Source organism: Pelodiscus sinensis, chromosome 4, assembly GCF_049634645.1.
Source record: "Pelodiscus sinensis isolate JC-2024 chromosome 4, ASM4963464v1, whole genome shotgun sequence".
Classification (NCBI taxonomy): domain Eukaryota; kingdom Metazoa; phylum Chordata; order Testudines; family Trionychidae; genus Pelodiscus; species Pelodiscus sinensis.
The window spans coordinates 11,397,309-11,423,225 of NC_134714.1; the positions used below are offsets into that span (position 1 = coordinate 11,397,309).

Below are 25,917 nucleotides of genomic sequence, written 5' to 3' on the forward strand. Positions count from 1 at the left end.
ACCGCGGCGCATGCGCGGTACGCAACTATGCAACCGTCGCTACTGCAGGCTTCTAGCTCCGCCTCGCCCCCGTTGCATTCCTATGAAGCAGTCCGCACCAATCACATCGCCCCGCCTCTCTTCCTGGCCCTCACGCTGGCCAATCGTGCAAGGCAGAGCTACATCCGGATCCAGTTTGCACCAATCAGCGTGAGGCAAACGATTACTTCACTTCGGAAATTTCCAATTGAGTCGAGTCCCCCGGATTCACCAATCAAAAGTCTCCGTGGCTTTACCTGCGTCGGCTTTTGACCAATCGGCTCTCGCCGTTACCCTGTGACCAATGGGAGGGGGCTGTGCGCGGCGCCCAATCCGGGCGGGGCAGAGCCCCTGGGCGTCACGAAGGGCCAATGGGAGTTCGAGCAAGGCAGCTACTGCTCAACAGCTTGTTATTTGGCTGATCGCTGGTGAGTCGGTGCGAGTCCGGGCTGGAAGGGGGGTGGAGCGGAGCGGAGCCGAGCGGCCGCTGCCTCTGCCCACCGCTGTCTCTGAGGCGCCTGGCGCGAGCGGGGCTGGGGGCCGGGCCGGGCTCGCGGCAGATCCCGACTTGGCTCCGAGTTTAAAGGTAGGGGGGGGGGGAAGGGGCAGCGAGCGGCTCCGCAGCCGCAACTCTGCTGCCGTCCCGGGGGAGGCAGAGCGGGGACCCCTCACCCGGCGGATCGACGCCCCCCTCACTCAGTCACGGAGGAGGCCCCCCCCCCGGGGGAGCGGGGACTCCCTTCCCCCGCCGAACTTCCACCCCCGCTCGCCCGGCGATTCCTCCCCTCTCTGGCCGAGGACCCCCCCTTCTCGGCCCGGAGCACGGGGGCGCCCCATCCCCCGAGGACGGGGAACGCCCCCCTCAGCCCCTCCGGGCGCGGGGTGGGCTCGGCAGGTTCCCCTCTCGGCTCTCCCCTGCTCGGCTCCCAGGGACCTCGCTTCCCCCCCGCCGGAACGCCCCCGCCCCTCGCTCCCGGGGAGCGGGTGCTCGGAGGGGGGCCCGGCAGCGGCGGGGTTTGGGTCGTGTCTTGGGTCGAAGGGTATTTGCGGGAGGCGGGGAGGGGGGCTCGAGCGGTAGCTGGGAGGCAGGGGCTGTGAGGAGGTGTGTGTGTGTGGGGGGGGGGTCTGGAGGGTAGTCGGGGAGGCAGCGGGTGTGTGTGGGGGGGTGTCTAACTCCTCGGTCCCCGTTTATAGCCGGAGGAGGCGGGGTGGAGAGGAGAGGGTCAGGTCCTTCCTGAGTAATCTCTCCTCTTGTGCTTGAGAAAGTTGAGAGGGGAAGAAGGCGGCCAAGGGCCTTGTCTCTGCTGCGCAGGAGCTGCCCTTGTCCCAGCAGCTGGGCTGCGAGCCGCTTACAGCTCCAGTGGAATAGTAGTAGTAATATTATTTTTGCCTGCGTTGCGTGTGTGTGGAGCCTCTTCTTGCCTGACATGGTGCAAAGGCGGAGGGAGCAATGGCGACTTGTCCTGACACACGGAGGGGCTGAGGAGCAGCAGGAGGCAGCCGAAGCGGGACGGAAAAGGAGGTAGTAGCGGCTCCTTGCCCAGACCTCCAAGGGCCCATTTGTTCCCAACAAGGACCCCTTTTCAGCACTTCTTGCTATCCCCTCCAGCTGCACATGCAGGGCAGCAAGTGGGGCTCAGAGGCTTCCTGTGGAGGGAATTCCTTTAGGGATGTAAGGGGTGGGTGTGCTCCTAGGGTGGAGGGAGGTGTGTGTATACAATGTGGAAGAGTGTGTTTAATAATCTACCATATGCTTGTAGCTGAATTGCAGCTTTCCTAAGATCAAGCTGTTTCCTTTTAATAATTTTGTAGGCTGGCAGACGTGTCTGATCATCTTCCTTCTCTTGTTTTCTAGGTTTTTTTCAGTATAATTAGGGTCAGAAGATATCTTTGAGCTGGAATCCCTCAAATAACCTTCAAAGATGAAGGTAAGTCTAGGTCCTTGGATGGAGGAGGAGGGGGAAGCATTTGTGCTCTGTCTCTTCTACTTGAACCAGCCACTGTATTTTTAATCACTGCATCTTCATTGAACAACAGCAAAGTAAAAGTTGGCTGTGGAAATCCACACATGTTGAATGGAATGAAATCCCATTTCTTCACTCTCAGTGCAGGGCACCTAATCCCAATCCCTCACCTCTGTGGTAACACTACTCTGGACACATAAGATGGCTTTGACTTGTCACTTGGAGTACTATTTTTAAATGCTTCCTGTGTTGGCTATAGCTTTTGTGAGTTTGCAAAACCACAGTTTTTATCCTTCCTTAGCAGTTTCAGTTTTTACAGTGCAAAGACAGCTTACCAGTTGCAAGATCAGTCACATGGAGGGAAGCACTTCTTGTATGCAGAGATGAGCAAAAATAATTTGAACACAAAATATGTCATTGCATTTCTTCATTTCTTGATTGTTTTTTACTGTGACTGTTTTTTTTTAAACATAGTAATGTAGAAATAAAATGTACAATAATAATGTTCAGGTACAGACAGATGTTCTTAAAATTGTAAGCTTGCATATCTTTTTTAGAAAAATAAATCTTAACAAAGACCTTGCAAGGAACAAAAATTACATTTGATACTTGTTTGAAAGGTTATAGCAAACTTTTCTGAGGATCTGTTGCTGCTGTTTTTCCCTTCAGAAAATCTGATGTGGAGCACACCATGAACTGCCTTTTTTTTTCTTTTTTTTCTTCCTCACAGAAAAACCAGAAATCTAAAGGTTTTGGTTATTGTATGTATTTTGAAATTGCAGCTGTCTGAGGTGCAGCTTCCATTCCAATTGAAATATTGCTTTTCTGTAAACAATACAATATGAATGTATTAAGTTGATATTCATCCTTATGTTAATGTTTCTTTCTCTATTTGTAAACATATGCTTCAGTTCTCTTTGAGGTTATTGAACAGATATTCCTGAGACAGTCGTCAGACTGATAAAATTGAGGGTCAGAATTCTTTGAGCAAAAAATTTACCCATAAACTCGGTGTGATGTAAGCTTTTTAGCCAGCCAAATACACTGACATTTACTGGCAAAACTGATGTATTTCTTTGGGCCATAGTGATCTGTGTATGCTGCAAAATAGTGCAACAAACCATAACTATTGTTTGTTCTTATTCACTTTTCATCATCAGTTATTTAAATTCTTTTTTTTAAAGTTGCTATTTTAAATAGCATTTCAGTATTTAATGACTATTAGTACATTCTTGCAAACTGGGGACATGAAAATAATTAAATGTGAAAAATCTTCACCACTCATTTTACTTGCACTGTCAAATCTTGTTGTAAAGAAAGATAAGGCTGTGTGCAATATTGGGAAGCAGCATAGAGCATTATTTATGACCTAATTAAGAAATGGTCAACAGGACTAAAGTTTGGGTGTATATTTGAATACATGATGCAACTATAAAGACAGTTATTTTACGAAATTTGCTTTCGTGACATATAAGCCTAAATGTTTTTCTAATTTATTCTCCTTTGTTAGGCAGCAGATGAACCTGCCTACCTGACAGTGGGAACTGATGTCAGTGCCAAGTACCGTGGTGCCTTTTGTGAGGCAAAGATTAAGACAGTGAAAAGACTGGTGAAAGTTAAGGTAGGTTTTATATATATAGTGCTATTGCTTTCCTTTAAAAAAATCTGTATTTTAAAAGGGTTGTTGAGGAAAATTGTACCCCTTAAAATTAATGAATGGATGGTTATACAGAAGGGGTGGAAATAACTTTTGATAGGGAACCAATCCAAGAATTTGGTAAGTGGTCACAAGCCCACTTTTCTAGGATATTAATGGAGAGGATTTGGGTCTGAGGTAGGGATGTTAAATTGCATTTCATCAGCTAATCTCATAGTCGATGGAATTTCCATCAACTACTTGATTAGTCGATAAGGGGGGAAATTGCAGAGCCGCAGTGGGGTTAGATTCCAGTCCTGGTCTTAATACATTTAAAAAACAGAGGCTCAGCGTCTGGTTCCCCTTTACCCTCCAGCCTTTGCCTGCTTGCCCCCCGGGAAAATGGTGATCTTAAGCTTTTAAGTGATAGAGGCAGCAAGGGGGCGGGAAACGACTAGTCAAGTCACTACCAGTGTTCCCTCTAAGATTTTCCAACCATGAGCAGAGTGAGTTTTTGGCATGTGCTCCAATATTGAGCTTATGTGCACTGGTTTGGATGTGTGCCATCATGGCACCTAATTTATTAATACACATTCCCAGATGTCGGAGCAGGCCTCCTCCTCCCTCCCCAATGACCTTTTAATTTAGTTAAGTCTGATCAGGTAGCTAGGTGTGTGTGGACACACCGTGTGCCTATGCCAAGTCCCACTGAGTTCAGTAGGGCTTATCTCAAGCACACGAGTCTGTCTGCATACAATTCTTTAAATAAGAAAATAAATAATACAATCTGTACAGTAGCTTCTGTGTCACTTTTAATTTTAACTGTAGATAATTTTGTGTCCTCATGTTCATTTTTAATGTGCCACAGAGTTTTATATCAACATTAGAATAACACATTGTAGAAGTGTTTGTGAGGAATTTGGAGATTTTGGTAGATGGAAAGGGAGCGGTATTGACCCTTGTAAAATGCAGAGCTGTAGGAAGCATTTTGGAATTGTAAAATAAATGCATTAGCTAGATTTATCTGTTAAGATGAACAACAGTAAAATAATAATGTTGACATCCTAAATTCATGTTATGTATCAAAGTTAACAGCCCATGAAAATGAATTACCCAGTTTACATCTCTTGAAGTTCTTGTTGGCAGTCTCTTTGAAGACCATGGCAAACACCATTGTGGTGGTTTACTTTCAGTCTGTATTTTTAGAGCCCTGCAAATTTTGTATCCAAGATGATTTGTTGGTTTTTAAGTTTTTCCAGTTGCAGACTAACTCAATTACCCCTATGAAACATATTATCAAGGTTGTCTTCACAGCCATGAGAACTGAAAGTATGGTTTTTATGGAAGGAAAATTAAGGCTTATGTACACAGTAATTAGAATTTAAAAAACTAAACTGGTTTAAATTTACAACTTTAGTATGCAAGTCTGTATGTGGGCACTTTAACGAATGTCCACATATTGACTAGTATCAAAATAACTAAAGGTGTGATTTACAAACTGATTTTAGTTATGTTGCTTCCTTTTACCATGTTGTCAGGTCCTTAAATTCTGTATAACAATTCTGCAGCAAAGAGTGTATTCTGTGGGAAATTTTCTGCCGTGGAAATACAGGGGATTTGTAAATAGTGAATATTACTGATGATGCAAAAAAGAAATACAACTCTGAAGCCTGTAGCCTCGTGGACCACTGCAGGCAAAGACAGGATTGGGGTGTTGTCCAACTTCATAATTGTATAAAAATTGTACATTTCTTCTTGGTATTAATGAACTTTGATATAGAGGAGATCTTCTCTTTACTTCTAACTGATTCATCAGGTTGGGTATTGAATGATTGGTATATACTTGGGAATTCAGATGGTGGCATCTGGGCTCCTTGTAAATTTGAGTACTGTCATATCATTTCTATTCAATAATGTTAGAGACTTTGATAGGTCATGGTCGTATTTTTAAAGTTTTTGGGATGTTTTTCATGAAGATTGTTGTGTATGCTTTTTGGTAGTATGAAAGTAAAATGTATATATCTCTGTATACAATATTTTTCAGGTGATCCTGAAACAGGATAATTCAACTCAGTTAGTGCAAGATGACCAAGTAAAAGGACCTTTAAGAGTATGTATGCAGCATGTTTTTCAATATAGACATTTAGGCATTGACCATCTAATCTACAGTCTGTTGAAGTCAATGGAAAAACTCCCATTGGCTTCCATGTGCTTTGTATTAGGCCCTGAATGAGTAGTTATACTTATCAGCTAACATTTTAGTTTTTAAAAGATAGTTTTGTATGGAATTGTTGCAGGCAAGACTGTGTTGGTAAATATGTTAGATCAAATATGTCAAACAAAATACAAACATTGGACAGGAGTAGACCTATTCCTAAACAAATGTATATTCAGGAGCTGCTAGACCAGGTGACTAATATAAAATATACTTTTTCAGAAGGAACCTTACATTGGATAGCCCTTATTTATTTGTGTGAGGGTTTTTCCTTTCTCTTGTCCTTACCTCCTCTGCAGCTACCTCAAAAGCACCAGGTATATGCTATTGTCAAAATCTAGACCAAGGTCAGAAACTTCTGTTGTATTGTCCAGTTGACATTAAAATATATCTGCTTTATGTCTGAGCTCAAGGAGTAACTGTATGTAATAATAAAGGCGTAATTTTCTTGCACTATAGACACATGCTGTTACTAATATTATTAGTGTTGGAATAGTGGTTTAGATTTTGAATTTAAATACAGTCTAGGACTAGTGCAGCAGCTGCATCTTTCCACTTTAGTAGTGCCCTGCATGAATACAGAATTTATATCTTTATCTGTATCTGCAAAAATGAACTGCATATAATCACATCTGCAGATACCTGTGGATATAAAGCAGACATCTGCAAATTTGTAGGGTTCTAGATACAAAATTAGTATACATGTCCCCACATTTTGTATCCATAAAAATTAGCTGCAGCTATCCACATCCATGGACCCGCAGATAATAATGCGGATATTTACAGGGCTCCACCTTTTGGGCGTTGCAAGTTGACCCAAGTGCTCTCAGTTTTGGAGCATCTATATGCAGTGCATTGAGACAGAAGGACAAATTTGATTGGCACTGTGGCCATGTGGGTCAGCTCACAACACTCAATACCCAGTGCTATAGAATAGGAACTGCTGCAGAGTGAGTTGGGGTGGGCTCCAAGCCCCCCATTCTTCTCCCTCTTTCATGATATAGCCTAGTTTTCCTGAACCGCTGCCATGATACTTATTAATTTTTATCATAAAAATTGTTATTTTACCTGTAGAATAGTGATAGAAATGTAGCCGTGTTAGTCTGGGGTAGTTGAAGCAAAATGCAGGACAATATAGCACTTTAAAGACTAACAAGATGGTTTATTAGATGATGAGCTTTCGTGGGCCAGACCCACTTCCTCAGATCAAATAGTGGAAGAAAGTAGTCACAACCATATATACCAAAGGATAGAATTTAAAAAAATGAACAAATATGAAAAGGACAAATCACATGTTTTTGTATGCAGAAGTAGCAGTAGGGATCCCATAAGCTAAATTTAAACAAAACAGAAAAATATTTCTGGAAGAACTGAAACATTTTACCTGCAGTGCATGAATCTGGGTCAGTAGTAATTTTGAAGTATTTTATATCACAGGTCGGTGCAATTGTTGAAACCAAGATGCCTGATGGATCCTTTCAAGAAGCTATTATCAACAAATTGACAGATGCCAGCTGGTATACTGTAGGTGAGTAACTATGTAACTTATGCTTTTAATGTTGATTCAGTACATTTTCCATTATTTTAATCAGATGGTTAACTTAAAGCTAGCTATCTACACTGCTGTTTTGTAATCAGGCACAGGACAGGGATTTAAGATATGGCTATGTTAGAGTTTTGGTGTGACCTTTGGCAAGTCACTTCTCTCTCTGCTTGTTTATCACCTCCCATTTACAGCTAATAAAACAAACATTGCATGCTTTAGAGAAGTATCCGAGAGACAAGGTGGGTGAGGTAACATTTTTGACTCGTGAGAAGGACAACTTTTCAAGTTTACATGGAGTGTTTCACAGGTGTTGTAAGGATAAATTCAATATTTGGTGTTCAGATAGTATAGTTATGAGCACCATACAAAAGACTATGCATTTTGATACCCTACTTTTATGATCAAGTTTCAGTCAGTCAAATAGATGCATTTTGATGCAATTTCACTTCTTGGAAGACAAAATTGCTTAATTGTTATTTTGAAAGGACATACTTAAATTTCACTGCTGTCTGAAAATGTTGTTACCTGCTGCTGTTACAAGTAACTACATAGATTAGTGGGAAAATATTCTGCATATTTCGAGTTTGTTTACATACAATTTTAAGACTTTCAATAGAGAGATTTTCAGTTGTTTCCCCTTTTTACGTGGTGAGTTGTGGGTGTTTTACACACTGCAAGTAGGGAGAAGAAAATATCTCTAAGGGTACATCTACACAGCAACTTTATTTCAAAATAACTAGCATTATTTCAGAATAACTTCATCTGCATCTACACATCAGACTGTTATTGCGACATAAAGGGTTACAAGAAGACTTTCTTTAAATATATTAGAAGCAAGAGGAAGACCAAGGACAGGGTAGGCCCATTGCTCAGTGAGGAGGGAGAAACAGTAACTGGAAATTTGGAAATGGCAGAGGTGCTTAATGACTTCTTTGTTTCGGTCTTAACAAATCACTGAAAACTAATACCATACTGAACATACATGGTATGATCCTTTCCTTTTTATGTATGTATGAAAATGCAGTGCTTCAATAGACATATGGAATCATGTATATAAAGTATGCAAGTGGTTTCATTTATATAATTGTACTACCTGGTGCTGTAAATAAACACTGAGAAGGATGGATTTACCAGGAAGAGTACAGCAAATGAATATATTGCAGGGGTGGCCAACCCATTAAATGAAGAAAGCCGAAACAGCAGTGGAAAAATGCGAAGAGATGCACCAGAAATTTTTTTGAGCTATTTTTGTTCAGAGGAAAAAAAAAGGATGCTGTCCCTTTAAAAGAAAAGACAAGGCTTTTTGGCCACTTCAAGTTCTTGGTGGCGCCATTTTGAATCACCGCACCAGACGGCTCCCCTACCCCGCTGAGCACACAGGCCAGGGACCATTTCTAGGGACGCAGGGGTGGCTTCGCGATCCACGGGGGAGGCTTTGCAGGCTGCACTTTAAAAGGGGAAGAGCCGCATGTGGCTCTCAAGCCAAGGGTTGGCCACCTCTGATATATTGCCTGCAGAGTAGGCACTCTTTAGTTTTCCTGTAGTAAAAATTTTACTCTCTCTTATATTTAAAGTAATAAGTTGAAGATTTATGTCTATACCAAAATGGTGACTTTTTTATTATTTAGAATGCTGCCCTTTTTAGTACTAAATTGCATGTTATACTTACATTTAGAATTCTAGAATACTGTATCTAAGACTATAAAAGAAGGCTGGAGCTTTAAACATACTGCATTTCCAGTTTGTTTAGCTGTGTGCCTTTAACTTAAGACCTTCTAAGTGCACCTTTGAGAGAGAACAATAATATATTACAGGGGAGGTATGCATTTGTCAGTTTGCAAACCAGAGGTAAAATTGACCAAAGTGCCTACGTTGCGAAATAGAGAGATCTAATAAAATAGTTAGTTTACATTTAAAATTAGGGCAAATTTGTAACTCAGGCAAATAATAATGACATACAGCCTTTCATCTCTAGATCACCAGTTCCAATTTACCATGGGTTAGTAGTGATTAAAGACGTCTGTATAATAACTTCTGTGCACTAAGTTGGAATCAGTTTTCTAGTGAATAGTATTAAGCTATAATGTTTATCACTCTTAGCTGTTTAAACAGAGAAACCAAGACCAGAATAGACTTGGGGACTGACCAACTTTTTCATGTATGGAGTCCCTACCAGATCCAGGTCAAGTTTCAGTGGTAGGATGGTGTAGGAGGCTTGTGTTGAAATTGTCTGGGCATTTCCATTTCTGATTTATTTTCCTCTTACATGGCATCAATTTTTCTAGTGACCTGACAAAGATAGGTAAGTACTAACCCCTTTTGAAAGAACAGGACAGCCAATAAGACACATAGATTAAAGCAAAAGTGGTCACCACTAACTCGATGTGTCTATTTTTGTGTGTATGTTTTGTGATATCTAGTGCCTGTCTTTAAGGGTTGTTAGTTGTTCTCAGCACACTTGAAAAGCTGGACCTGTGTTCAAATGAACGTAAACAAAAAATTAGTGGACAGTTGAAACAATTTTGGTCTTAATTACTTATCCAGCATCCTAAAGTGAGCCAGTCCATTCTGAAAGTGCTCACTGTGTTCCAGCCTTAGTCTCTAGAATAGGCTACATTGTTGCCCCCATCTCTGATTTGGGCCCTTGATATTTTGATAACAGTAACAATTAAGATAAAACACTTTGTTTTCAGAAATATTCTCTTAGCTATTAGGATAGTATTATTCTGCTTTACATAGATCAAAAGACTACTTAAAAATTATCAAAGGGAGTTTTATTTCAATTGTTTGTCACAGAGCAACTTCTGCATCAGAAATCCTGCTCTGGTAATGGTGGCACAGGAGAGATACAGTGCTGCTAGTATTTTAACCTGGGTCTTGGAAATGCTTTTGGAATTGGTCTGCTTACCTAACAGTAAACAGAAGAGATCTGGAGTAAAAGTTTAACAAGCTGTTTGAAAAGCTCTTTGGTGCACATCTGTTTATCACTCCTCGGTCTCATCAAAAAAAAGTTGCAGCAGTTCCAGTACCTTTGGGGGGGAGGGGGGAGACACAGCAAACTTATTTTTTTTAAAACTCATTTTGAATAATTACAGATTTGATGGCATGTTGTTGCTCTGTTTTTGAAGAGAATGTATAGGCTCAGTATACGCTGTATATTTTCACTAGGAGATAATTATGTAGATTTAAAGAGTCTGCAGCCTATCAGATCTGTTTCTATCCAAGTCATTTTGGAACTAAAGCTTAATCTTATAGAGGTTGCACCTCCCTTAACCAGGACTCTCTCATCTGGTAACATCTGTGGTCTGGCATGACCATGGGTGCTCTGGGATAAGAGAACTCCAGAGCAGGAAGGCCAGCAGCTAGGACCCCCGTGAGTCTGGTGGTGGTGGGATCGCAGCAGCCAGGACAGTGGTGGTCCTGGGGCAGCCCGGGTAGCGGTGGCATGCTATCTGGGCTGCCTGGCTGGGGCCATGGCAATCCAGGCAGCGATGGAGTCCTAATATCCTGGATGGCGGCAGCAGGTCTACAGCTGTCCGGACTGGGGCTGCCTGCCTCTCAGCAGCAGAGCTGGGGCAGCACCCTGGGAGGGAAAGCGAGTCCAGCTCTGTGGCAGCCTTGTAGAAGCACCACAGCTGGGGCCATGTGCCACCTGGCAGTGGGGCTGGGAAACCTGGCCGTGGCCATGCCAGCCCAGCAGAAGCAGCATGGCCGGCCGCATGCTACCCGGCAGTTAGTGAAGCCAGGGCTGGGGCTGGCCAGCAGGCAGCCTGGCCAGACCGAAAGAACCAGCAGCAGGCAGTGGATAGGGGTGGTAGCAGACTAAAGGGTTGGTGTCAGGACCTCCCATTGTCTCGCAAATTCCCTCATCTGGAACCGGTCAGGTCCCGAGGGCACTGGACCAGGGAGGTCCAACCTGTAATGTGTTTCATTCACAGTATTCTCTATATCACAATAAGGTTCTATATGCAACAGCTGCCACGGGCAATATTGACATGATTATGACGAATTTTTGACTTTGCCTTGAACATTAAAAAATTACATTAAAAACATACTGTAAGAAGAACCTTGTTTTTGTAAATTTGGAATAGTAACAGAAGTTAAAAGCAGTGTCTTAGTATGAAATACAGTTTATTTCTTGTTTATAGAATTCAGTAAAATGCTTTTGTATTCACTTTGCCTTGTGGTGTTGGCTTACCTTCAGGGTATGCTCTTGATGCTCAGTTAAGAGTTATTCATGTCTACACTTTTGCTCTCTTTCAAGGAATACTTACTGGACTCTGTGGGTGTGTCTAGACCTGTGTAAATTAGGCACTTCGAAATTGCAAATGAAGCTGGGATTTAAATTTCCCGTGCTTCATTTGCATAATGGTGGTCACGGTTTTTTTTCTTGTGGCTTTTCGATAGAAAAACGGCAGTTTAGATGGAGATCTTTCGAAAATAAAACCCTTTTTTGAAAGATCCTGTACTCCTCAAAAAGTGAGGTTTACAGGATCTTTCGAAAGATCCCGTCTAAACTGCCGTTTTTCTATCAAAAAGCCCCGTGTCAAAAAGAACTGTCTGCCATTATGCAAATGAAGCATAGGAAATTTAAATCCTGGCTTCATTTGCCATTTCAAAGTGTATAATTTACATCCCTTTTTTGAGAAAAGGGATGGGGGGGGTTATAAAAAAAAATATTCATATAGGCTAGAAGTTGGAAAATCCAGAATGAGTTGTTCATGAGTTCCTAATGGTTTCTTCTCCTTTCTCTGTTTCCTGGTGCCCAGATACATTGCCTGAGTTCCAGCAGGTCAGGAAGTGAAAAAAATCTACATGTTATTTATCCTGGGTGTCTTGTGCTGCTGTTTACTTCTGTAAAGTACTGAAGTGTTTTGAGTCACCAGATAAAGCCCTCTAGTGGGAAACAATAATTGCAGCCATTAGACAAGCAACTTAAACTACTGCTGTTATAGTTGCCTTTTTGTAATAGGGAGTGAGGACAGTGTGTTCTTAGTGGCCCATTTATTTTCTGACACTATATATACCTTTCAGGTGACAGAATCCTCAGGAAAATTTAACACACTCTGTAGGCCTATATTTTGAGCTTAAAAGGGTAAAATTTAGGTTGGACATTAGGAAAAAAATTTTTGTCAGGTTGGGTGAGCACTGGAATAAATTGTCTAGGTAGATTGTGGAATCTGTCAGTGGAGATTTTTTAAAAGTAAGTTAGACAAACACCTCTCAGGGATGGTCAGGATAGTACTTTAGCCCTGCCATGAGTACAGGGGACTGAACTAGGTCACTTCTCGAGGTCCCTTTCAGTCCTACGATTCTGTGATTACTTTAGAAGGCTTTTTTTTTTAAATGTATAACTTCTCCTTATCTGCAATTTTAAAACAAAAACAGCAACGGCACACTTCTTACCTAGGCAACATGTTGGTTTTTTTATTTTTCAATAATCTCAAATGTTACTGCTAATTTTAACTTTATTTTTCTGTCTTTCATCTCCAGTGAGAGAGAGTTGCATTTATAGCAACTTTCAGCAGGAGTTGCCCTCCACTCTTAGGCTCCTTTATAAAGTCCGAAATAGAAGGAAAAATATAAATCATTAGGATGTGGCTACTGTGGGCTTCAGGCACTTCACATAAGAGCAGTCATGTATTTCTCCTTTTTTTTTTTTTTTTTTAAATTTGTCTTAATCCGTTAAACTATTTCATTAATAATTATTACATTCTTCTCTCTCCTTTCCAACTGTGTGTAACACATTTAAATCAAGCACAGGCAGACGTCTTTCTGTCTTGCCTGTGATAGGCTGGGAGTGCAGATATACAGACACTTTTTTCTTAACCTGTGTATTATATATTTTGATGTTCGCTTTAATAAAAAATATTAAATCTGATTAAGGGTACATTACCAAAAATATGATACTAATGATTTAGTTCACATCTTTTCCATATTACAGGAACATAGTGAACTTGAAATTTAGTCATTCTCAAAAAGAGTTCAAAATTGTTTTAGGTGCAGAACAGGTCCTGTCTCCCTGCTAACTTTTGATTTATATTCACATTTACCTATCTTTAAGATAGTTTTTTCTTTTAATGTTGTACGAAGGATGCATAATAGCAAAGCAGACTGATTTAGGTATGGTCTCCCCACCAGTGCTTTGAGACAAGTTTGCAAGCTGTCAATAGCAATATATAGTTCCAACCACACCTTTATTAAAACTATTAATATAGTCACCCAAGTGTTTTCATGCCAAAGGTCTGCACTGTCTGTCTTATAATCTGGTTTGACCAGTCCTCCTTCCTCACAGCATCCTGTATAGCAAGACATCCCAGATGCATTATGCTGTGTGCTGCTATGAGTGTTTGTCATCCAGGAATTGTAAGCCTTACTAAGATATTATGGGAAAACTTCCCAGATTTGCTCAGGTTGCACTAATATAAACGGTTAGACAGCATGTATCTGGACAAACATAGATGTGACGTTAGAAACATTTCTTTATGGACATAAAGTGAACAGTCATAAACTCATAAGTTGTTGGTGGGGAATATAGATTTTTTTTTTCCCCAGCTAATCTTTGTAAAGTTACAGTTACCTTATTATTGTTATGAGTATCATCCAACTAGCTTCTATCTGAAATTGTTTTTATCTTTTTGTTTAAGTTGACTGTGTCCTTACAAACAGTCTCAGAGAAGTTCAGTTTTTTTCACTTTCACAGTTCCACAGCTCTATAGAATAATCTGTTCCTCTTTTTAACGTAGTACTGTCTATAGACCAGTGTAGTACAGACTTTCATCTTGCTATTGATAAGAACTCCTGTGTAGAGTTGCCTTGATACTGAATGAAGCGCAGTTTTGCATTCAACAAGTATACTTTGAGCAATCACTGTTGTGAGGTGAAGAAATGAGAATACACATTTTGTAACACAAAATAGATTTTAAATCTTAAAATGCATTTCCGTATTGATACTGGTACCAATTTTTGTTGCATCGTCTTAAGTTTTATTGCTATTCCTATTAACATGGTATCAAAATGCTGCTGTGCTCACAGGGCTATTGTACACTGTCTAATTGTTTGATGTTCAGGAGGCCCTTAATTTATGGATGCTTTACTCTGGAAAAGCTATTTTTTAAACCTTCAAGAGTTCTATTAAAAGTAGGGATATGAACAGTTATCTGGTATGCGTCCCCTTTACTGGGTTATGCTACCTGGGAGCAGCCCCCTGCCTATGGCTCGCCGCAGGTAGAGGGCTACTCCAGCCATGTGCAGAGGGGTCAGGAGCAGGAAACAGCAATCCCTGCGCAGCCGGGGGGAAGGGGTGCGGCAGCGGCAAGCCCCCACTGGGATCCCAGCTTAATCAGTTAAATCACAATAAATATTTGGTTTAGAAAAAATGAGGGAGACATGGTAGAAGTAGATGCTTGGGGGGGTTTGTTCGTAACGTATTAAGATGGTCAGGTATGTGCTTCTGTTTACTGTTTTCTATAATACGTTAGACTGCACTTGCAATCAAAAGGCAGTTAATTTAGAATTGATAACGTTGAAGCCTCTTGTACAGTGCAATTAACTCACGGAATTTGTTACTGCAGGATATTATTCTAGCCCATAATTTAGTAAGATTCAGTGGAGGATTGACTATTGTTCGTAAGTGAGAATAACTTCAGCAATACAGGGGAAAATTAGGGATGTGAACGACTAGTTGACTATCCAATAAGCAAATGCTTATCGGAATTGTCAACAGGCTAGTCGACTAGTTGCTACCTGTCCTTGCTGCCTCTATCAGAAAGAGACAGCAGGGAAGGGAAAGAAGAGGGCTGCTTCAAAGTGGCAGCACCATGTGAAGTCTGGGGCCATGTGGTGTTTCAAAGCAGCAGTGCCACGTGGAGCCTGGGGTCAGCGGGAGAGCTGCTGCTTTGAAACGCTGTGTGGAGCCCGATGCTGAGCTCCCCGCGGCATTTCAAAGTGGCAGCGCCACATGGTGCCCAAGATCAGCTGGTCCCCTGGCGCTGCTGCAGGGAGCACAGGACCAGCGAGAGACTCAAGCCTTGAGGCTGTTGCTACACTTCAAAGGCAGAAGCACCTTTATCGACTGATCAAAATTTTACATCCCTAGGGAAAATGTATCCTCATTATTTTGTATTGCTCACTTTGATGCATTAATGGAAGTTTTATGCTTTCCTCTGAATTGTTCATCTATGGTCTCCGTTATAGGGGCCATTGGTCTCATCCACAGAAAATTCCTTCTGTGAAGTGCCAGTCCTTGTGGGCTAACATCCTTTGTTTATTCTTACGTTTTTTAAATGATCTGTAAATTACGATATTTACAGAAACTTTAGTTTACAGATATTAAATTAGGTATTTCAAAATATAGTCTTGTAATTTCTGTGTAAAAACATCCTTTGTATTGTGTAGCAGACGTGTGTAGGGATGCCACAGATTAGAGACAGACCGCATAAATCTTTGCGTAGTTTGTTTATATATGTCTCTGGTCACATTACTTGCACATTCTTTTAGTTTTGAAAAATCTTCAGTCCTAGGTATGCAGAAATGGAATAAAAATGGAACATGTAACTTGGGGCTTTAATTAAAATGAAGGGATCATACACCCTTAAGACTGCCATGTATTTCCTCTGTCACAGGCATACACAGTCTTCCTTAACTTTTAAACCAGTTGCTTGGCCTGCTTAGAGTTCAGGTGGCAGGGCATGACATTCATCTTTGTCTTTCCTTCCTGAAGTGCAGAGCTAGCTGTTCCAGTTGGCCTGTGTATGGAAAGGGGATGAGGAAAGAAGAGCTATCCAAATAATTTTATCCCTTCAGAGGTAGTTGCTCTTCTTCCTACCCTTTTCTTCACTGTGGTGATGGGAGGAATGGGTGGAATCTTGACTTTCTTTGCTACACTATATTTCAGCTGTGGATGTTATTGAAAATCCTAGTGCTTGCTCAGTCTTTCTCTTCTGGCAGCTTGCACAGTGTGACTTGCTTGCTGTTGCAAGAGACAAATAGCTGTGCTGGAAAGAGCCATTTTTGTAGCTGGCAATAGGGATTTTGTAGAGGTAGCAAATACTAGTTCTATCAGTGAGAGTTCATTATAGCAGAGAGTCCAGGTGTGTGGTAAAAAGGGGTGACTGGCTGGGAGGCTTATAGGGGCTATAGAAAAGGTCTCAGAGGGCATGTCTACACTGCAGGGCAAAAGCTGAATTAAGATATGTAACTTCAGGTATGTGAATTGCGTATCTGAAGTCGAAATAGCTTAATTCGGCTTTTGCTGCTGTCTACGCAGCCGGAGGTCGAAGGAAAAACAATCTTGCTTCGACTTCCCTTACTGCTTGTGAAATGAGGGCTACTGGAGTCAGAGTAAGAAGTCCTCCATCTCAACATTATATCAAAATAACAGCTTGCTGTGTAGACATGCGCTGTGTTATTTTGAAATAACGTCAGTTATTCCGAAATAATGCTGCTGTGTAGATGTACCCTAAGATGGAGAGGGACATTCAGATCTCTCTCAACATATTAATTCGCCTCCATTATTATGCTTATAAGAGTATGGGAGGAGATTTGCTTCTCTGCCCATGTAAGAGACATTTTAAGTTCTGAGGACAAAGATAAATTAGTTCTGATAACTTTTCACTGTCTTACTAGAAGGGAATATGGATGGATTATTTGAGTTCCTGAGCCACATATTAAATGAGGTGTTTGATTCTAGCTGAGGAAAGATTTCTTTCTCGCATTATTTCCTTTTTTTGTCAAGCTGCCTAAGAGGTCTTATTTTTTATTTTTTAAATTAAATACACTATATTTTATGTACTTGGTTATAATTTTCTCAGTATTTAACTTTTGGGATTTTTTTGTTCTTGATGGATGTTGAGATGATGTTGGTCTTCACAGTCAAATGAAAGCTGAATAGTTAATTGGAGGATTAATGTGACATGTTTGGGAAGGAAATAGGATTTCTTTTGTACGGCTGCAGAACATTAGACTATTGAGCATCCTCTACTAGCTCCTAAAATGTAATATGAAAGCTCTCTCAGGCATCTGGCTCTAGTGTAGCAGTGTTAAAAATCGACAAATAGCAGTATGCTTCACATGATGTGTATTATATGTATGTGTGTGTGTGTACTATGTAAAACTTGGAGTTTCTTTTTCCCCCCACATCAGACTGGTTTGACAGAGATTTTCTTTCTAAAAATCTAGCTTCCAAAATATCAGGTAAATTAGACATGCTTTCTCTCTTGCAGTCCACTGCCATGTCCTACTTTGATGCTGTGGTGAAGTTATCTTATGCTGAACATCACACTTTTGCCCTAGAAATGGCCACTTTGATAAATTCAGCATTTTGAATTTACACGTAGAATCTGGTGGGAGGAGAAGAGGGACCAAGGCCTTACTTTCTTTATGCAAACAATACTGATTGCTGGTGCACTCCCAAGCCCCTCCCCTGTCCCTCCAAAACAAAACACCTGATAAGAAATAATGTGAAAGTCAAAGAGCAAAATGTGTACTGTGGCTTTTCAGGGAAACTAGGTAATAGAGCTTAAACTTTTAAAATAGATTACATGAATAAAAGGAGGAGGAGGAACTAGCCATATTAGTCTGTAACTTTAAAAACAATGAGTAGTCCAGTAGCACCTAATAAACTAACAAAAATGTATAGTTTCATGAGAAAAACCCACTTCCTCAGATGAGCAGACGATTAGTGTGATATGTTTGGGAAGGAAATAGGAAATCCTATTTTGTAGCTACTGTCTGGAGACTTTGTATCTTAATAGTTTTGAGAGAGATTATTCTTAAAGATAGTTCGGGAGCAGAATTGCCTACTGTTTTAAAACTGATAGTAGTTTATAAGAACAAATATAACAAGCTGAACCAATTGTCTAGCTTCTATCAAACTAGCTCAGTTGGGAGACTACAGATAGGCGAATTATCAAGCTTAGTAGGCCTGCTATGAGAGTGCTTACATAGCCTGCTCTTTATTTCTAGTTTTTCAGTTTCTAGTCTTAAATTAGGCCGTTAGAACATGGTGGTTTCTTTCTTTTTGGTTAGCACACTAGAATCACATGGGAATAATTTAAATTACAAATTTTGCTTTATATCTTGCTTCTGAATTTCTAGTGATGTAGAATAATGTGAATACAATATATCTAAGATGAACACATATGAAAAGGACGTATGTCCTTTTCATATGTGTTCATTTTTTTTAAAATTGTATCCTTTGGTATATATGGTTGTGACTGTTTTCTTCCATTATTTGATCTGAGGAAGTGGGTCTGGCCCACGAAAGCTCATCATCTAATAAACCATCTTGTTAGTCTTTAAAGTGCTACATAGTCCTGCATTTTGCTTCAGCTACACCAGACTAACACGGCTACATTTCTATTACTATATATCTAAGAGACTTTTCTTGTAAAAGGAATGCCACAGTTACTACACTAATAAAAGAAACCTATCTAGAGTGTATGGTAACTATTGGCTATGAGGTAGACAACCTCTTCTTAATATTGTAAAAACAGAATACATATCCTGCAACTGAATCCAGGTCATGAGCTTCTTAGATTAGTGTAAAGTCTCTTGGAAGTCACTTGAACTATGCATTTGCATAGTGGTTTGATCAGATGGTTTGCTTCTTAGGATCAGACTTTCTGAATGTAAATTACTAAAATATATACATTCCACTTCAATCGATAGTCTGTGATTTTACAAATTTTAATTAAAGCGAAGTGTACAGTGACTCTCATAGATATCGAGCTGTTTACAACCTTAAGAGCTATCTTAGAGGTAAAATTCCCTCCTGGAAGAAGTTGTTAATTTAATTTTAATAGGGTTGGACTAACAGGACTGTATGAGATTAGGAATAGCATACATATCTACCAGCGTACCCGAGTACTTGTTTGTAACAGCCTCATTATTTCCTGGCCAGATATTACAAATATAAATTTATTTTTTTCTGACTTGTGAGATTAACAAAATATCAAGTAGGGAGTAGAACAGAGATGGCCAGACTATCACTTCCAGTTCTCCTGTATGTTGCACAGTATTTTATATTGTAGCAAAAACTTCCATATATATTTGTCTGTCCACTAGCAACATTTCCCCGCACATTATACAAGTGGACAGTTGCCTGCTTGAAGTTTCCCATGGTAACAGAAGCAGAATTGGGAGACTGGCTCAGCATAAATCAGAAATAATTGGGTGTTTTAGCCCAGCTGGTGATGTTGGTTGAGAATGATAATTGGCAGCCAGCCAGCCAGTATCTCTGGTCTTTAGAGTGCAGTGTATTGATAAGAGAGATGACAAACCCTGAGATTGTTGCAGCTGACAGCCTGTTCTTTGCAGTGACTCTGAATCCATGTGCTGGAATGTTTGGCTGCTCTCTTGGCCCAGATTTTGACCACTAGACTTCTTCCCACTTGTAACCAAAGAATTTAATTTAAGTCCTTCAGAGACATATTCTACGGGATTATTTAATTTGTGGTTTTTGAATAGCAAACTGGCCATTTAGTTACATTTGCAAATCTTGTGCCACTATCTTTGTTTCCGGTTTCATTCTAGTTTTTGATGATGGAGACGAGAGGACATTGAGACGAACTTCATTGTGCTTGAAGGGGGAGAGACACTTTGCAGAAAGCGAGGTAAGGAAATGTTAACTTTTTTTCAAGCTGGAAAGTAAATGTCTTTACAGGGTGGAAGAATTGCAAGCTGATTTATATTCCCATCTTCTCCTAGACACTTGACCAACTGCCACTAACAAACCCAGAGCACTTTGGAACTCCAGTAATTGGGAAGAAATCCAACAGAGGAAGAAGATCTTCTCTTCCTGTGTGAGTTTTTTATAATTCAGTATGTGCTATTTTGTTACCTTAGTGTCCTTTGCTAATAGTCAAAGGGACTATTCATGTGTGCATAGCAGACAGGATTTTTCTTTAAATGACTAAAAAGAGTAATGTAGGAGAGATAAAAGTCATTATTTTGTCATGTAATATAGTCACAGTATACATTTGAAAAAGGGTAATTTTGTCAGCCAGTAGCTTTAAAATGTAGTCATTTTAAACTTTATGAAAAAAAGTTTGGTTTATAAGTAAACCTAGAATTTTTAACATGCTTAGACATTTAAACTTGGAAAGACTGTACATATGGAAGTGTCAGGTTTGTAAGCTCTTTAGGGCAGGAATGCTCTTTGTTCTGTGTTTGTACAGAACATAGTACAGTGGAATCCTTTTCCATGCTTGGTACTCCTGGGGCTACTGTAATACAAATCATGGTTACTGTGAGCACAGAGGAACTTCAGCAAATCAAACTTCTTTTATTTAATTTATGCTCTTGTATTATTTCAGTTTTTTTCTGGTTCAACTTTTTGCTTTTAAAAGTTAATTTTAGAGACCCTTTACTGCTGCTCTTATGAGTTATATTGCCTCAATTCTTATCTTCAGATTAAGACTGTTTAAAATATTGTATGCATAATCCTCTAGCACTGAAGATGAAAAAGAGGAAGAAAGCAGTGAAGAGGAAGAAGAAGATAAGAGACGTCTTAATGATGAACTGCTTGGCAAAGTTGTGAGTGTAATTTTTTGTTCAGAGAAGACTGACTGGTATCCAGCTTTGGTAAGTAACAGATGATTGCGATATTCCCAGTATAATGTCTTGAGAATATTATATTTTGGGGGATTTATTTGTGTTTTATGGGTAGTAAAAGTGTGTTTTGAGTCTGTGTCCAAGCGCTACTCTTGTGACTTTGCACTATTGCTCCTTCCTCCCTCTATTCTAGAACAGCACTACTTGCAGATATTGCAACTCCTGGAGCAAGACTTGGGGTTAGCTATCAAACTCAGGACTCCCTATCTCATCTCAAAGGATATATTGGCAATGGAAAAAGTTTAGAAAAGGACAACAAATTATTTGGGGTTTGGAATAGGGATGTTAAATATTGGTTAAATGAATGGTCGATTAACCTTGTGAGTTCTTATCGGTTACTTGACTATTCTATAATCCCCAGGGTTGGCAGCCAGTGTGCTCTGGCCTCACTCCCAAGGAACACCCTGCGCTGCTGCCTCTGTATCAGAGGCAGCAGAGTGGGGTATCAGGCGGGAGCTGGTCCGCAAGAGGAGCGAGTTTAAAAAAAAAAAAAAGCAACTCCACTCGCTCACCAACTGCCCCGTGCTGCTCCCTCTTAGACAATATTCTGAGAAGTGTTAAAACTTGCTCTTCTTCGAGGAGTGTCCTTGTGGGTGCTCCATTGTAGGGGTATGTCTAGACTGCACCCCTCTGCTTGCAGAGGGATGCAGAGTAGGCAGGTCAAAATCGCTAATGAAGCGGGGATTTAAATATCCCGTGCTTCATTAGCATAAAAATGGCCACCACTCTTTTCGGCACGGAGCTTTGTCGGAGAAAAGCGGCAGTCTAGAGGGGGATCTTTCGCTAAAGAAAGCCTTTTCCGATAGATCCTGTATACTTCGTTTTACGAGGCCGAAGGGATCTATCGGAAAAGGATTTCTTTAGCGAAAGATCCCCGTCTAGACTGACGCTTTTCGCCAACAAAGCTCCGTGCCGAAAAACGTGGTGGCCATTTTTATGCTAATGAAGCACGGGATATTTAAATCCCCACTTCATTAGAAATTTCGACCTGCCTAATCTGCATCCCTCTGCCGGCAGAGGGGTGTAGTCTAGACATACCCTAGGTGTCTAGGCACCTCTGTGCTTTATAATCAGAACTTTTTAGCAACAGTATTTCCTACCTGGTGCCGGTGCACATGCACAGCACCACTTACAATGTAGTGAACGTGCCAATGTGCATGCACCATCAACTATCCCTTCCGTTCCTTCTTAGCCACTCCAGACTTGGTTGGAACACAGTTGTGCTCCGTGCTAGAATTTAGTTAGAGTAGTTTTTAGTAGTTGTTCCCAGTAATTTAGAGTTTAGCATTTTAGGTAGTTTATTCACAGTTCTCCTAACTGTAGTGTTAGGAGAGGCATGCCAGGATTTAAAAGGTGCCTCATATGCAGAATGTCTGTACCCATTTCAGATGAGCTTACCCCAGTGCATTAGGTGCCTGGACTAGGACCACTCTCCAAAAAATTGCCATCACTGCAAAAAACTGTTGGCCAGGTCGTTAAATGTGAGGAAACTCCAGCTGAAGCTCCTCACTATGGAGAAGGTGGAGATACCTGCCTCGGAACCTCTTAACCATACCACTACCCCATACATCTCCAACAACAGTCTGGAGGGAGCTGCACTGAGAGACGAGCCAGCAAAGACAGCACAGAGAAAGCACTCCTCACCGTCGGGTGAGAGACCACTAAAGAAAACATCCCCTGAGTACAAGCCCCCTTCACCTAGGGCAAGGGCTTCAGGGGAAGTGTACCAGGGAAGTCTGGTATGGACAAACCCCGAGAGGCAGTGTCATCCAAAGATACGCACCCTGCAGTTTCAGTGCCAAAGATGAAGAAGACCACCTCTGTACTGTCGATACCAAAGGCTTCGGTACCGATAAAATCAGTACCCAAAACACCATCACAGGTTCTGGCAAAAGGGCAATCGGAACTAGCTATACAGACATCCACCAGATCGATGCAGACTGTAATCCTTGAAGGTTCCCCAGTGCCAATGACATCCAAGGCACATGACGAAGCAGTGTCACAGCAATCACAGCCCTCTGCATGGCCTTCCTTCCTCCTTGACGACTCATCACGCAGCAGGAGTTAGCAGTCGCATCGGTACTGGACATGCTGCTCTTCAGCACCAATGCTGCCCCATCATGAGCAGGCCCAAGTAGATTGGCCTGCAAGCTCCATACCTCACTTTTCCAGCAACAGTGAGGATGACCAGGAGGTCCCTTTTTCACCATGTCACTTACTCCAAAATCAACCTCACAGTTGCAGCAACAGCTAGTACAGACCCAGATGTGGCAGCCCTTCCAATGGCTCCCTCCCATCACACTCCCACAACCCTGGCAGGCATGGGATCTCTGGAACACCATGAAGGAACAGGTGCCACCATGGGTGATACCAAGACCACAACCAGTGACACCCAACCCACCTTTGCCTGCAGCATCAGAAGTGATGCAGGACGACATTGAAAACATGGCTGAAACCCTAGAGGATTCACTACCTCCATTCCCTATTTCTTCATGATATATGATTGGAGATTGTCTATCTCTTAGAGCTGGAAGGGATCTTAAAAGATCATCAAGTTCAGTCCCCTGCCTTCACAGCAGGACCAAGTACCATCCCTGACAGATTTTTGCCCCAAATCCCTAAATGGCCTCCTCAAGGATTGAACTCACAACTATGGGTTTAGCAGGCCAATGCTCAAGCCACTGAGCTATTCCTTCCCCTTATCCCTGGACAGATCCATTATGCCTCTGCCCCCTACTGTGGGTGAAGGTTTAAGTCTTTTAAAGACTTGTACATAAGGGTGGCTGACTCCCTCAACATAAGTCTGGTCGGGGTGCCCGATTCTCAACGCAAACTGGCTGGTATATTACAAGCCTAGCCTTTGGCAAAAATAGCCTTGCCGATCAACAAGGCCATACTCGACCCGGCAAAGATTTTGTGGCAGACTCCAGCTTCCATTCTATCCACCTCGAGAAGGGCAGATGAAAATATTATGTCCCGGCTGACGGGGCTGAGTTCCTGTTTACACATCCCACCCTGAATTCACTGGTCATCGATGCTGCCAACAACAGGGTTAACAGACCCAGTTTAAATCTACCCTGTATGACAAAAACTGGAAAACACTTGGTCTCCTAGGGAGAAAATCTTACTCATCAGCATCCCTCCTTATCAGGGATACTATTGCATACTATTCGGCATTATTGGCCAAATACACTTATAACCAGTGCTTTTTTTTGTGACTGTACTGCACAGTACGCACTACCAGCACCTCCAGATGCAGTACTGGCACCTCCAGTCAGAGCTCAACAACTTTTCCCCTGGAGTACTGGCACTTCTTTTTTTTGTTTAAAAAAAAAAAAAAAAAAAAAAAAGACTTCTTATAACCATTTTGAAAAAATGAAACCTTTTATTGAAAAATTAGATGATGAAAGCAAGGTCACATTTAAATTAAACATATAGGAGGGTATCCTTATAGCGAAGATGGTGCTGCAGTCATCCCTCGATATGGCTGACACAGCTTCTAGATCTCTCACCACATCTGTAGTGATGTCGCGTCTCCTGGCTGCACCTCTCTGGGTTCCCTAGGGAAGTAAAGAACACAGTTGAGGACTGTCCCTTCGAGGGTCAGAAGTTATTTTTCTCCACCACGGACTCATTCCTGCATTCCCTTAAAGACTCAAGGGCCACTTTAAAAACACTGGGGATGTACATCCCTCAACAAAAGAAGAAAATCACATGTACACACCCTGTGGCAGAGCGACATCCTCCTCCTATCCAACTGAGGGGGGTTGTGATTTAAGATGATATCAGAGGCAGCAAAATGCTGGCAGCCTCAAGACCAATAGGCAACACCTCAGTCCTCCAAAGGCAAAGAAACTTTTTGAATTGTTGGTCGAGGGTTTGACGTTGTTCAACCAGTACAAATTCAGTCTGCAACCATTCTACTATGCGCATGGTCCAATATAACAACCAACAATTGAGCTCTAGAGGGCATAGCAGAAGGTCTAGCAATACCATTCCTCCCATTTTTCCCAGTCCAACTCCCTTCCCCATCCCTCTTCAGGGACTTCTCTTGCGAGTCCCTGTTACAACAGGAGATAAACTGTTACAGCTGGGGGCAATAGAGAGCGTCCCAGCAAATCCCAGGGAAAAGTGGTTGTACTTCAGATATTTCCTCACACCAAAAAAGTCTGGGGGATGAAGACCCATCCTGGACCTCTGCAGACCGAACAAATACCTAAAAAAACAAGGATTCACCATGGTAATGCTGGCAAAGATAATTCCTGTGTTGGGAAGAGGAAACTGGATGTCGTCCCTTGACCTGCAGGATGCATACTTTCACATAGCAATACGACCATCTCTCAGAAAGTTCTTCAGGTTCACGCTAAAGGTTCAGCATTATAAGTATACCGAGTCTTACCATTTGGTCTGTCAGCAGCACCCAGAGTCTTTTACAAGGTTCTGGCAGTAGCAGCGGCCCATCTAAGAAAATCAGGCTTTGTAATCTTCCCTTACTTGGACAATTGCCTGATAGTAGCTTCAACGGACCATCAGGCCAAGCAGTTCACTGAAGACACAATCAGAGTCTTTGCAAAGCTGAGGCTCCAAGTAAACATGCAAAAATCAAATCTCTCACCATCTCAAGAGCTGGAGTTCATAGGCGCCACACTGGACTGCATACACGCACAGGCTCGGCTACCTCTGCCAAGATTCCATGTCCTAGCTTCACCAGCAAAAACAATCCTAAACAGCCTCACTGTATCCGCCAGGCAATGCCTGCAATTACTCGGCTACATGTCAGCAATGACATATGTAGTCCTTCACACAAGGTTACACATGTGAACTCTCCAAGTGTGGCTACACACATGCTTCTGCCCTCACAGCACCCATTACAGAGGATGCTCAGCCCTACAAACAAGGTCAAGGAATCCCTCACGTGGTGGCT

General features: G+C 41.6%; 1 protein-coding gene across 9 annotated transcripts in view; it reads left to right on the forward strand.

Moving 5' to 3' along the window:
• The first annotated feature begins 307 nt into the window (after positions 1-307).
• ARID4A (AT-rich interaction domain 4A) overlaps positions 308-25,917 on the forward strand; it is an 81,783-nt gene continuing 56,173 nt past the window's right edge. For 2 of the 9 annotated variants that reach the window (XR_012903259.1, XR_012903260.1), the window contains exons 1-8: positions 1,154-1,540; positions 1,874-1,946; positions 3,493-3,603; positions 5,663-5,728; positions 7,271-7,361; positions 19,914-19,993; positions 20,088-20,182; positions 20,831-20,963. Coding sequence is in view for 7 of the 9 variants with exons in the window: in XM_075926313.1 (XP_075782428.1) it covers positions 1,941-1,946; positions 3,493-3,603; positions 5,663-5,728; positions 7,271-7,361; positions 19,914-19,993; positions 20,088-20,182; positions 20,831-20,963 (582 nt within the window). In the remaining 2 variants the exon portion in view is untranslated. The other 7 variants (XM_014579611.3, XM_025190830.2, XM_075926312.1 and 4 more) reach the window with 6 other exon arrangements.